At 33.2% G+C, this 12559-nt stretch overlaps 2 protein-coding genes across 3 annotated transcripts in view; one reads left to right on the forward strand and one right to left on the reverse strand.

Annotated features, from left to right (window-relative positions):
* Positions 1–12559, forward strand: part of LOC129806029 (regulator of G-protein signaling 9) — a 136980-nt gene that overhangs the window by 10881 nt on the left and 113540 nt on the right. The window lies entirely within an intron of this gene.
* The window catches only part of LOC129806037 (cytosol aminopeptidase-like), a 489987-nt gene continuing 477433 nt past the window's right edge, over positions 6–12559 (reverse strand). Inside the window, exons 2-5 of the mRNA XM_055854347.1 lie at positions 9832–10209; positions 7028–9624; positions 6361–6972; positions 6–324 (exon numbers count right to left, since the gene is read on the reverse strand). Coding sequence (XP_055710322.1) covers positions 142–324; positions 6361–6972; positions 7028–7813 — 1581 coding nt within the window. The 5' untranslated portion in view covers positions 7814–9624; positions 9832–10209 and the 3' untranslated portion in view covers positions 6–141. The remainder of the gene's footprint in view (positions 325–6360; positions 6973–7027; positions 9625–9831; positions 10210–12559) is intronic.

The following is a 12559-nucleotide window of genomic DNA, read 5'->3' on the forward strand; positions in this document are numbered from 1 at the left end:
AGTCCTTTTGTTTCTCCATGTAATATGAAAAAAAAGAACATTGAATAATTTACAGTATTATCGGCGAGACGTGTCTCAATTGTCCGGTTAAGTTATATAACATTCAATGGTGAATCAAACCTGAGAGTCTTATGGAGAATGTTACAATTCTCTCAAATCCGTGATTTGTTCAGGGCACGCAAGTTGATAGAGGAATTGTATGAGGGCACGTGTTGGACGTCCAGTCATTTTACCTTGACGATAGTAGGGGACAAAGTTGTGCTGAGCAATAAGACCAGCCTCTCCAATATCCATATGAATCCACTCAGTATCGCCTACAAATTCCTGTTTAAAAAAAAAAGAGGAAAGCATTGATTTTATGAACCCTATGAACTCTCCTACAGCTCCTTGAAGCACAAAATTAAACAAATTACGATAATTTCATTTAAATTTATCCCTATCCACAGCATTATCCCATACCAAATTCCTCACAAGTATCAAACTTGTGGAAATTAATAAATCTTGAACTCAACAAGTATTTCTCTAAAAGTACATAAAACTAATAAAATTACGTTTTTCTTTACATTGAACGTTAAAATTCTGGGAAAACTACTTCAAAGCACCTTCCAGGATATAACATTCTGCAGGGAATTACAATTTGAAGCCAAGCAGATTCAATTTTGTAGACGTGATAGAGATACAGCAGGAGGTTTAAAAAGTTTGAAATAGGAATTGTAGGGAATTCAGGGAAAAAAATCCTTTAAGACATCAAAAAAGAAACTGATGAAAATTACTGTAATCTTGACAATGTTGCCCTACTATTTTGAAAAGAAATAGGGTAAAGTGATACAATTTGACACATAGTGTTACAAGTTGAACAGGGATTTTTTCCTGATAAATACAGTACTAAAATTTTTAAGCACAAGAAACCAAATTATAAAACTAAAGCATTAAAAATATACAAATGAAAATGAAGTACTAAATTTATCAAGAAAAGAAAGCCCTGTCCAACTTGTACCACTTTACCCTACTTAAAAAAAAAGGGTTGGCAAAATGTCCCAAGCTTTGCGAAGTACTCGAACTCGTGACTTACATGTCATACCTCAAAAGTAGTTTCGCATAATTTACCGTTAACTGGTTCTCAACCGATTTTAAACCGATTTTAAACCGATTTAGGGTCAAAGGAACACCTCTTCGACAGGGAAGCCATATTGACACTTTTATCAAAATGTTGAAATTTATTTACTGCATCCGATAAAATCTAAGTAGTATAACTTTTTTTTCGTTAATCAGCGTTTTTCGATAAGGATAAGTGTTCGAATTTCGTATTCCAAGTGGTGCAGAGTAGAGTGTCAATAAGTCCTCCTGACACAAGTGTCAATAGGTGTTCCTTTTACCCTATGAATCGCTCAAAAATTCCCACAAAGTAGTTTTAAGAGTAATAGGATTAATTTTCGGACGAAAATTACTTATCGGTTTATTACCGGTTCAGAACAGATTTGAACAAATTCATAATCCAAGAAGCAATTTTTTCTTAATATAGTCTTGTAAAATTCCTTAAGTAAGGCACTATATAACCAAAAATCTTTTTATCTACTTATAATGCTCTTGGTTCCATCACTGAGATTACTATAAAAGTGAAGTGGCGCACTTTTAGGAATCTTAAAAGCTTCAATAGGAATTTTAACAGAAAATTATCACTTTAAGTCTTTTAAAAGTGCACTAAAAGACTTGTTTAATACTTGGTTCCATAAGGCAGTTATTTTGCTTCTTAGGAAATCACTCAAAACATTGCCCAATATAATTTATAAGTAATAAACATAATTGAATTTTGGATAAAAATTAGTTATCGGTTATGAAACGGTTCATTACCAATTCAGAACCGATTGGAATCGATTCAGATTTACTCGAGAATTCTAAGACTTTCCCAACGAGCTTAAATAGGATACCATTCGGTTGAGAAATATGTTCACTAGGGACTTTTTAACTTTTGACCTTGCAATACCGTTATTGAGAATAAAAATTACTTATCGGTTTATAACCGTTTCATTACCTATTCACAACCAATTTTATGCGTTTCATGAATCACTCAAAACATTGCCTAAAATACACTTTAGGAGTAATATAATTGAATTTCAAATAAAAATTACTTATCGGTTATGAGACGGCTCATTACTGATTAGTGATTAGGAACCGATTAGAACTGGTTCAGTTTTATCGGAAATTCCAAGGCCTTTCCAACAAGCTAAAACATGATACCATTAAGGTGAGAAAAACGCTTTCTAGAGCCTTTTAAATCTTTGGACTTTAAAAACCGGTATCAGGAATGATTTATATATTTATTTAAGGAAGAAAACCATACATTAGACTTCTAAGTCCCTCACTTTTGGTAGCTAAAGTTCTTTACAGATAACCTCGAAATGTGTGCAACTCGGAGTGTACACGGGTGGCGCTACGTCCCTAAGTAAGTAAGTAAGAAAAATTATGGACTTTGATTTGGTTTGTATTTCGGCCATCTTGATTTTCGTTTCTTTCTTCTTCTGGGATTCCTTTAAGGCCCTTTCCCGTATGTCGGCTAAAGAATTATCTGACAAAATTTCATGAATTTCAAACTTTGACAGATAGTTAGGTATTTGACAGATAGGACTGTAGGAGAATTCTGTAACACTATGACATTGTCATATGACAAATTTTCTTAGTATATTTGGGAACAGGGCAACATTAAGGTTCAATGAGCATCGTATTACCATGTCAAAGATTTCTATGAAGCTCTATGTAATTGATCTGAATAGGATTTTTGAGTAGTTCTTCTGAATTTACTATATAAAGAAATTTATTTGTCATATGACAGTGTCATACTGTTATAGAACTGTCCTATTGGTGTGTTATCTTTAATATATTATATTTATTATTTTCCGCTATTTCTTTTAAATTATTTTCATCTCAAGAGAAAGAAATTAACTAATTTCTGGAAATTCGCTAACGCTGGTGAGCTATTTCTCCGCGTGAGGGCACTGTTTTCTTCCGCAAGGGGCGCTATGAACAGTACTCATTTAATTCTAAAGTTTTTAGTTTCATCAAATTAAATAAAAATTTACAAGAATTTTAATTGAGATAGAATTTTAGTTGATATTCTTTACAATTTCAGCTTTTTTCTACTTCAGGATTGAGAAAAACAAAAAATATTAAAATATGCCACAAGTACAAAGCATTTAAACCTTATTAAAAAAAAGTTTCTATTGATATTATCTACAATCTCATTATTAATAAACTTTTTCCTTTTCTATTAAAATTTTAATGTTACACATTTTTAATATTTTCATCATTCATTATTCATAATACTTCTCGAAATCATCTGTTCCAGAGTTATTATCAATTTTCTATAAGATCATTAAAATTTAATGCAATAAAATTATGAATTTTTTATTCTCATCGATCGCTTTCGTTTATTCTATTATGTTAAATTAGTTCCTTATAAATTGTTAAAGAATTTTCGTTTTTTTTTGTTCATTCTTCTAGTACGTTGGGGAATAATGAATTAAATAATGGAAATATACTCTTCAATTTTTAGATAAAGAAGGCCTAAAGTTTTACTTTAAATATTTACTGTTAAAATTAAAGATTTCGTAATGCTAATGACGCTTCATTTATTCCAATTTCACCTCAAAATTTTCCGTGATTAAATGTTTCAAAAGTCCTCTCGTCCAGCTTTATAATTAAAGAAAATATAGTTTTTATACTCTTAAAGAACAATATTAGAAACAAAATATTGCGTTATTGAATATTTTTAAATTATTATGAATATAGGAGCTAGAACGTTTGAAGACCTTTCTAATGATAAGCTATTTCTATCAATTGAGTATGTTGCGAACTTCTTAAATGCACTTTAATGAAAAAATTGCGAAAAAATAATTTAGGTGAACGCCATTTTTATTTATTTTAAAGTTTATATTTCTTATAACCCGTCACAACTATGCAACGCATATTTTAATGCTCTGATCATATGAATAGTTCCCAAACCTAAAAATCTGAATTGTATCTCCTCAATCGATACAAAGGGTAAGGGTATTATATAGTCATACCGATAAATTTGAAGAAAACAAGCAAATAAATTTGATAGCCGAAAAACACCAACAATTTTGTTTTGGCACGCGATGATTGAACCTCTTCTAAATAAGTACAACCTTGACCCATAATACAATAATTTACATATTGATGACATATCAAGGGGAATGTTTTTCGATTCTCGTGATTCAATCTATTTCAATAAACTGTAAGTATTTTTAAGCACACTGAAAAAAAGTTAAGGTAGTAAATTTTACTATATACCTCCCATACTAAAATCAAATACAAAAAAATATCAAAATATAAAAATTGATGGAAAAGCGTTCTAGCTTTGCGGAATGCTCGAACTTACGAGGCAGAGCTTTCTGTAAATTAACTTTTTGGATATTTTTTTTTAAATGTATACCGGTTTACGATTAAATTCATTCAAAACTGGGAAAACAATTCTGAACTAAGAAATTGGTATCATGCTTACAAGCAAATAAAAATGGATTTTCGAGAATGATAAATCTATTATAGTTACTTGGCCAATTCATTACTGATTAAGACGGATATAGCCGGTTAAGAAAAGTTAAGACCTTTCCAAAAAATCCAAATTCAATCAAATCGGTTGAAAAATTAACCTTCCAAAGTGATTAAATTGACCGTCAAAAATTCAAAATGGCGCTTTTTCCGGTCATAGATATTTTCGGACGAAATCTTCGACTAGGCTACCTCTAAAACCTGTTCGAAAATAATTGGTTTTGGACGGGGTGAAGTAGGGATAGGGGAAAAAGACAAAAAAAAAAACGGTCTGAGAGGTCTGAGATAATGTCCACTTAAGGGGACGTCATCAAAGATCGGAAGTTGATACAGTAGACTCTCTCTCATTTGGGCATATGGGACAAAATGTCATCCAAATTATCGAGAGATTTGGGCATTAAAATCGTTCTAAATTCCACAAAAAGCGCTGAAATTTACAGAATCATGATAAACCAAGGGGAAATACAGCGAATTTCAACAAATTTGTTTTAAAATCAAACGTGAAAGAGCCGATTGAGCGAGAGTCTACTGTATTTCTGACCGCTTGATCTCTAGCTCAGGAACAGACTTAAGGTCATGCAAAAATATTATTTTCGGAAAAAATGGTTCAAAACTCAAGACTTAATCGATTCATTACCGATGAAGACCGGTGCAGCCAAATTCAGAATTTCAATATCTTACCTAATGCCTCCGGAACGCCTTTTAGATCGGTAAAATTTCATGAAATCAAAATTCACAGCCTTTTCTTTCCCAAAAGATTTGCGAAAGTCTATCTCACTCTTTCGGTCTCACAATTTGACTGAACTAAATTTAATTTGGTTTGATGTTCGAAAGAGGAAGATAGAAAAAGGAAGAAAGAAAGAGTCCGAAAGAGTAGGATAGCCATATGCAGGGCTTTTAAGAATGAATGGGATGTAAATTTTGACTTTATCAAATTTCCCTGATCTAAAAGGTGTGTTGGAGCCAAAAAAATTCAAATTTAACCAAATAGGTTGAAAAATGTGCCCTATAAAGTAATCGAATTCTGATCTTTAATAATTCAAAATGGAAATTTTTCCCGTTTAAGGTATGTTTGGATCAAATATTTGTCTAGGCTATCTCTAAAACGAGTTCCGGTCAAAATCTCGAAAGCCAAAATCCCGAATGGGTCAATATCCCGAAGGCTGAAATACCTAATTTTTAAAAATGTCATAGCTACTCTCATGATTGCACGTGCTCTTGCTAGAGGCAAAGGGAAATTTTCTGTGTCTTGGGAAATTATTCTACACATAATCCTCCATATAATTTAATCCTTTCAGGATTTTGCACATTGAGAGAGGAAAAAGAAAAACACATCTGTAAATAATTTTTTTTTATTGGGGGTCACCGAAGTCCGAGCGTTGATATCTTTTACAGTTTAAGCTCTAGAGCGGTGACAAGTTCAAAGAAAAGCGGATTTGTAACTGCTCTTTATCATTGAGTTCGAGCAGTAAAATTTTAGGTAATTTAGGGTCGAAGGAACACCTCTTTATATCTTGTTCGATTTTTGCTATAAAATTTCTTGGCGGCAGAATTGCTTAACCTTGGATTAACTCTAACAAGAATTCCAAATTCCGCAAAATCTTACAAAATTATAAAAATTGCAGAATAGCAGCCTCAGTCTCTATTATTTCAGAAAATAGTGAATATTGAAATTTTCGTTTTGACAAATTTTGCCCCAGTCTCCCCTATAACCCGGAATTTTCTGTGTGTATCCTATTTTTATAACTTAATTTTGATGACTGTTAAAAGTAATTTAATGGGTGAGAGATTTACCTTGAGGAAGGCAGCTTGGCGGCAAGTGTACCCTTGTCCGTGGCCTCGATTGCTAAGGTCAAAGTTGGTGAAGTTGGTGACCTGATGAGTATAGCATTTCCATAATGGGAACCTCCAGACACGATCTCCTGTAATGGCACCTGCCTTCTGGATTTCCTTCCACATGGCGTTAGAATTGGTGAAGACACATGAGGCTGTACTTCCCAGGAGAGCTCCTTGGGTAGTCAGTGTGGCCACATCAACAACCAGGCGAGGTTTGTACATCTGCGTGGCATAGGAGAAGGTATCTGCCATGATGAGAATTTCGGCATTGGATGTATCATGGACAGCAACGGACTTCCCGTTTGAGCAGCGAAAAACATCACCAACTTTGAAAGACATCCCCGAGGGCATATTCTCACACAGAGGAATCACTGCTCGGATGTTAATGGGCAAGGAAAGAGCGGCTGCAGCTCTAACAGCTGAGACTACCACTGCAGCTCCACTCATTGTTGCCCTCTCCAATTCCATGTCCTTAGCTGGCTTCAGGCATAACCCTCCACTGTTGAAGGTGACTCCACTCCCTATCAACAGGATCGGACGTTCTCCTGTGTCGCTTCCGTAGTAGTTTATCTGCAGAAATAGTCAGTTAGAGTTTTTGTTTTAAATCTGGTTAAGGAATACTTACCTCGAGGAAGGCAGGGGGTTCGCATGAGCTCCTGGCCACTGCCATAAAGGCAGTCATCCTTTGAGCTGTGATCCAATCAGCTCCCCGAATGTCCAGAGTCACTCCACATGGACAGAGGCTGTCTGTGGCGACCTGAGCAAAGACAGTCGGAGTCATTTGATTTGCCGGTGCCTCTGCAAGTTTCCTAGCCAGATTCTGTGCTTCAGCCTTGAACAGACCTCTCGTCCAGGCATCCTCATCCAGACAGTTGTAACATTCAAGAGCAACTGCTTTCATTCTGTCCTCCAAACGGCGATTGTCCTGATATTCCCAAAGTGCCAGAGTTGCTCCTTCAGCCACCTCCTCAGGATGACCCATGGGGTCCAGGGAGATCTCCGACACGTAGTCATCCCTCAGGTGAAGTGCCCCCAAAGCTGCAGCAATTCTCACATTCTCCAGCCCAGTATCAAGGGATTCTTGGACACTGAATGATGCATCTTGAGGTCCAAGACCCACAATTGCCACTGAATAGAAATCTCCAGGGAGCCCATTGATCATCCTCACCTCGCCACTCTTTCCTCTCATCCCACAGCGCTCAATTTCACTCCTCAGGCGTCCCTTTAGCAAACTATCGGCTTGTTCACCGCATTCCGTGAGGCAGTAATCCTTCTCTGGATGCTCATACAGTCCCACCACGAGTCCTTTGCTAGATCCAGTGGACAGAGGAGCATCTGCTTGACTTGGGTAGGAGCTGAAGACGCGAAAAGTCGGTCTAGAAAGTAATCGGAGGCGACTTAAGAGGATCATGTTGGATTTAAAAAATTAAACAATTTCATGTAAAACTGAACAGATGTGTCCTGAGATCGATGGGATGATCTTACTGAGAGTTGGGAATTTGATAAGAAACAGAGCTGAGAGGTATTTCTACCTCCTTATTACTTTCTGAATATTCTAAAATGAAACTAAAATGAGTAATACAATTATTTAAGTACTATTTTTTTTTAATATTTCAATAATTTGAAGGCTGTTTTTTTAAACCAAAAAAATGATGAATTTTTCTGCTATTTCTGTGGACTTGTCTTGTCTTACGCGTTCAGAACGTTCTAAATTCCCAAAAAAATATTTTTAATAATATTTTGTCTTTTAAATTTACACAATATTGCTTAAAATTGAGCCAAAATGACTTAGAAGTGTCTCAGATTTCTAATTTCTTTAGAAATGTCTCAAATATTTTAGAAAAAAGTCATAGTCGAAGAAACTACAAAAATTGAAATATATCTAAAAATAAATAAATAAAATGTTCTTGCAAGACTGGCATATATGAATACGACCTGAGAAAGAGCCTTCCCACCGTTTTGCTCCAGAGGTTGGACTCCAACGTTAAGACGGCGGTAGCCGCTGAAAATTACACCGTATCTGATCAAAACGAAATTGTATTTTGAAAGCATTGTTGCTTAATAAATTTATACATTTTATCGAAATAAAATTGTACATTTTTCTTGTAGGGTAACATGTGGTATTTCTGGACAAGGTGCTTTTCGGGACATAATATGGGTATTTTGGGACACATCAAAAATCCTATAAATATTTGTTTCTAATTATTTTTAAGTTCTATATGAAATATTAAGCTCTTTACGTATCAGATAAACATAAAACTTCTGAAATTTTATTTAATTTAAAGTGTGAAATACGCGTGAATTGTGAGTGTCCCATTTCACTTTTTACAAGACTTTCAGTGTAGAAAAATTTTGCAAATGTCAACACAAACAGTGCTTAGTTTTTTTTTTTCAATTTAAGCCGCTTTAGAAGTGAAAGTTAAACAAAATTTTTATGAAAGAGTGAAGTTTAGAAATTCTACTTAAAGGTAAATAATCAGGTTCGGTGAAATTTATTTGCATAATAGCGACTTTTGTCTGTTCCGAAATACCCAACTGTCCCGAAATATACCACTGTTACTTCTTTACACTTTTTGCTAATTAATATAAAAAATGATGCATTTTTGAACATTTTTCAATATGAATCTTATTCTGGATAGCATAAGGAACATAAATATTTGTATCAACAAAGAAAAAAAAATATTTGAGAAGTCATTAAGCTGTTTGAAACTTGAAAGTGCTAAAAAGTGTCCCGAAATACCACATGAAATCTGCTTCGCATTTATTATTTAAGTGGATTTATAATTTGTTAATTCATTAAAAAAATCAATTTAATTTAAATATTTATTTGAAATAGATACACGGTGTTGATAACTAAAATTGTATAATTAACTTTATTATACACAATTAGTTTCTGAATAATATTTTTAATAAATTTTGAGTGATTTGAATCAACTAGTTAGTTTTGAACAATTCATAATGAAGCACGCTTTGTGGTATAAAATTGGTGTGTTATCAATTTTTGGTTATTATATAACGACACTAGCTTAATTTCATAAAATGCACTTAGATATAGCAGACAAAAAAATAGAATGTTTATTTTATGTAGCAATAATTTATCTTTTTCATTTAATTTTAATGATATAAAACTCAAAAATTCCTAAGAAAATTATTATTAAATCGATATAACCATTTCAAAAAGAAAATATGAAATTAATGTGGATTAATTTAACTTTTCCAACACTAGGGTAAAATGAGGTAATTTGGAACCATTTACAATTTGGGACATTTGAGATTTTCTCACAGTTTTGGAGATTTAAAAGGAAGAAATGTGTTTCTTTTCTTCTTAATCGCCTTTTTCTTCTATTTTGCGGTCTTTGTTTTCTCTTTGTTCATCTGAAACAATGAGAAAATCTCAAGTGTTCTAAATTGTTAATGGTTCCAAATTACCTCATTTTACCCTACTTCTTATTATTATTATTGTTAAATGATTTTGTTTTTATTACAAGATTGATAAGAACATATTTTTTCTTCCTGATTTCTCTTTGGGGTTGAAAGTTTAAATATTGATGTTTTAATTAGATGTTGTCGAATTTGTATAATTCGTACTGTACACGGCTCAAGAAAAATTTATAGAATTTTTATTAAATAATATTGAAGGAATTTCTATCTACTATCTATTGGATTTTTGGGGTTTCTATTGATATTTTTTTTCGTAAATTTTGTTATCCTTCACTCACTTAACGGTCAACATTTACCTATAATTACCTGCAGACTGCCTTCTCACTTGAACTTGGAGAAAAATGTCTGGCTGATGCATTGATCGTGCTCGGGGAGGTAATTAGTGTTCTTCTTGGCAGTTCTCTGTGGTCTTTGTATGAATGTTTACCCTAACATTGTTATTTGGTATCTAGTAGCTAGTAGTTCGCAAAAAATAATGTATTTTCAATATGATTCAGATTTATAAATAATTTTAATAAATTCCTCATATTCTGTCAGACAAATTCTCTTGTAAAATTTTAAGACAATGATGAATGGCGGATGTCTGGCTAAGACTTTGATACAGCGATTCAATAAATAAGGTAAATAATGACAATTTTGTTAGAAGCTTAAAAAAACGGTTCTATAAATTGAATATGAACCAACATAATGCATTTAGTTAAAGTCACTGTTAAAATGCAGTGAATAATTTACAAAAATACATTTTATATTGGGGTTCCGATACACGGAACAACTTTCCGATCCGAGGAAAACTGACGATCGCTGGTACAATTCCCTTAGATAAATTTTAAACCGAAAGCTTGCAATTTTACTTTAGAAGGAAATTTCAAAGGAAAATTCAAGTTGCTTTTTTAGTGTATTCCTTTAAATAGAAAAGGGTATAGGGGAAACTGGGGCACCACCAAACACGGGGTAGCACCAAACACTAATTTTTATTTCTAAAACTCCAATTTAATTTGTGTTTTCGATTTAAATATGTTAATTCCCCTTCATAGTCCATTTCTAAGTCAAAATTTTTCAAAAATGATCGACTGATAAGTATCTAGAGAAGTTAAGCCTTATGGCTAAGCCTTAGGTCTGAAGCCCGTATTAGGGTATAATTCCTAAGACAAAAATGGAAATTCCTCGAAGAAAAACTTTTCAGATACATAAGAACGTTTTTGTACAATCGACTAATACGGGCTTCAGACCTAGACTTAGGCCATATGGCTTAACTTCTCTAATATCTTATCAGTCAAGATTTTTTGGAGAATTATGACTTCGGATTGGATTATTAAGGTCAAATGACCTATTACATTTTGAAAAATCAATAAAATCGGTTACTGTTTAAGTTTTTGAGACCCTCGGGAACTGGGCTAAACCTTTAGTCTGAAGACGGTCTAAGTCTGTCAAAATCATCAAAATCGACGCAAGAAAAAGCTCAAACAATTTGGTTTTGTATGTTTTTATAAGAAAATTCTAAGAAGATTCTTTGCGAGATAGTCCTCCAGAAATATTCTCTTAAAATATCAACTGACGTAATTTCAAATTTAGCCCCCTTTTACTAAAAATCCTCTTAGTCTCTTTTCGTTCGAGCATTTAAATATTTCCAAGGTTTTTCGGTTTTGCATTTTTCAAAATACTCCAAATTAGGTTCTAATGTATTTTTATTAATATGTTCTTAGATAGTTTACCTATCGACTTAAGTCAGTTTAACGAAGTACAGAATCGTTTTAACACTGAGAAAAAAGAGGGTGCCGATTAACTTTTTTTCCTCGTAACTTTAACACTTTTTAGGTGTTAAAATATATCAACATTTTTTAATGTTAATTTTATACCCTTTTAGTGTAAAATTAACATGAAAAAGGGTAACTTTAACCCTTAATACACGTAAAAAGCATAATATTTACACCGATTTCGGATAAATAATGCAGGCAATGCAGGGTAAAATTAACATTTCCGGAATGTTATTTTAACTTTTTCGGATTTCTCTCAGTGAATGATATCCCGTGTAGTTTTCAGCGTCCACCGCCGTCTTAGCGTTAGTGTCCCACTTCTAGAGCGCAACGCTGGAAAAGCTCTTTCTCAGGTTGTGTATGCCTTAATCGAGTAAACATTTTTTTTACAACTGTAAAAAAATGTATTCAATTCTTAAATTACAAAGTTTTTGTTTACCTAATTATTGTGTTAATAGTTTAATGATTATTTTTATTAAAATACTTTCCGATCCACTTTATTCGTTAGAATTTTTGAAGCTTGAAATCTCATGGATTCGATTCAAATTTAATTAGAGCGCTAATCATACATTCGATTTAATCTGAGTAAACAAACCTAATTGGTACTAAAAGAAATTCTTATCGTCTACAATGAATACTTTTGCACTCAACATTCTAAAAGAAGAGTTTTTCACCAGGCGCCCCCATCTCATGCCCCATGAGCTTTACAGAGATTTTTCTCCAGCTCAGTGATTTATTGGCCAGATCTCAGCCACATCCTAATGAACTTTCCCAAGTTGGACAATTTATGAAACTCTTATTGTCATCATTCAAGCAATAGGTACTGCTAGGGGGAGATTCAGGAGATTCATTTGGAAGAATATGGAAAGTTTTCGAATTTTTTTTCGAAACTTCTCATTTGGAATTGTTCTGCAAAAAAAGCATATCCTTTTTGATTATGAAAATGTATCTGAAATATAATG

The sequence above is a fragment of the Phlebotomus papatasi genome, chromosome 3, assembly GCF_024763615.1.
Source record: "Phlebotomus papatasi isolate M1 chromosome 3, Ppap_2.1, whole genome shotgun sequence".
NCBI classification, from domain to species: domain Eukaryota; kingdom Metazoa; phylum Arthropoda; class Insecta; order Diptera; family Psychodidae; genus Phlebotomus; species Phlebotomus papatasi.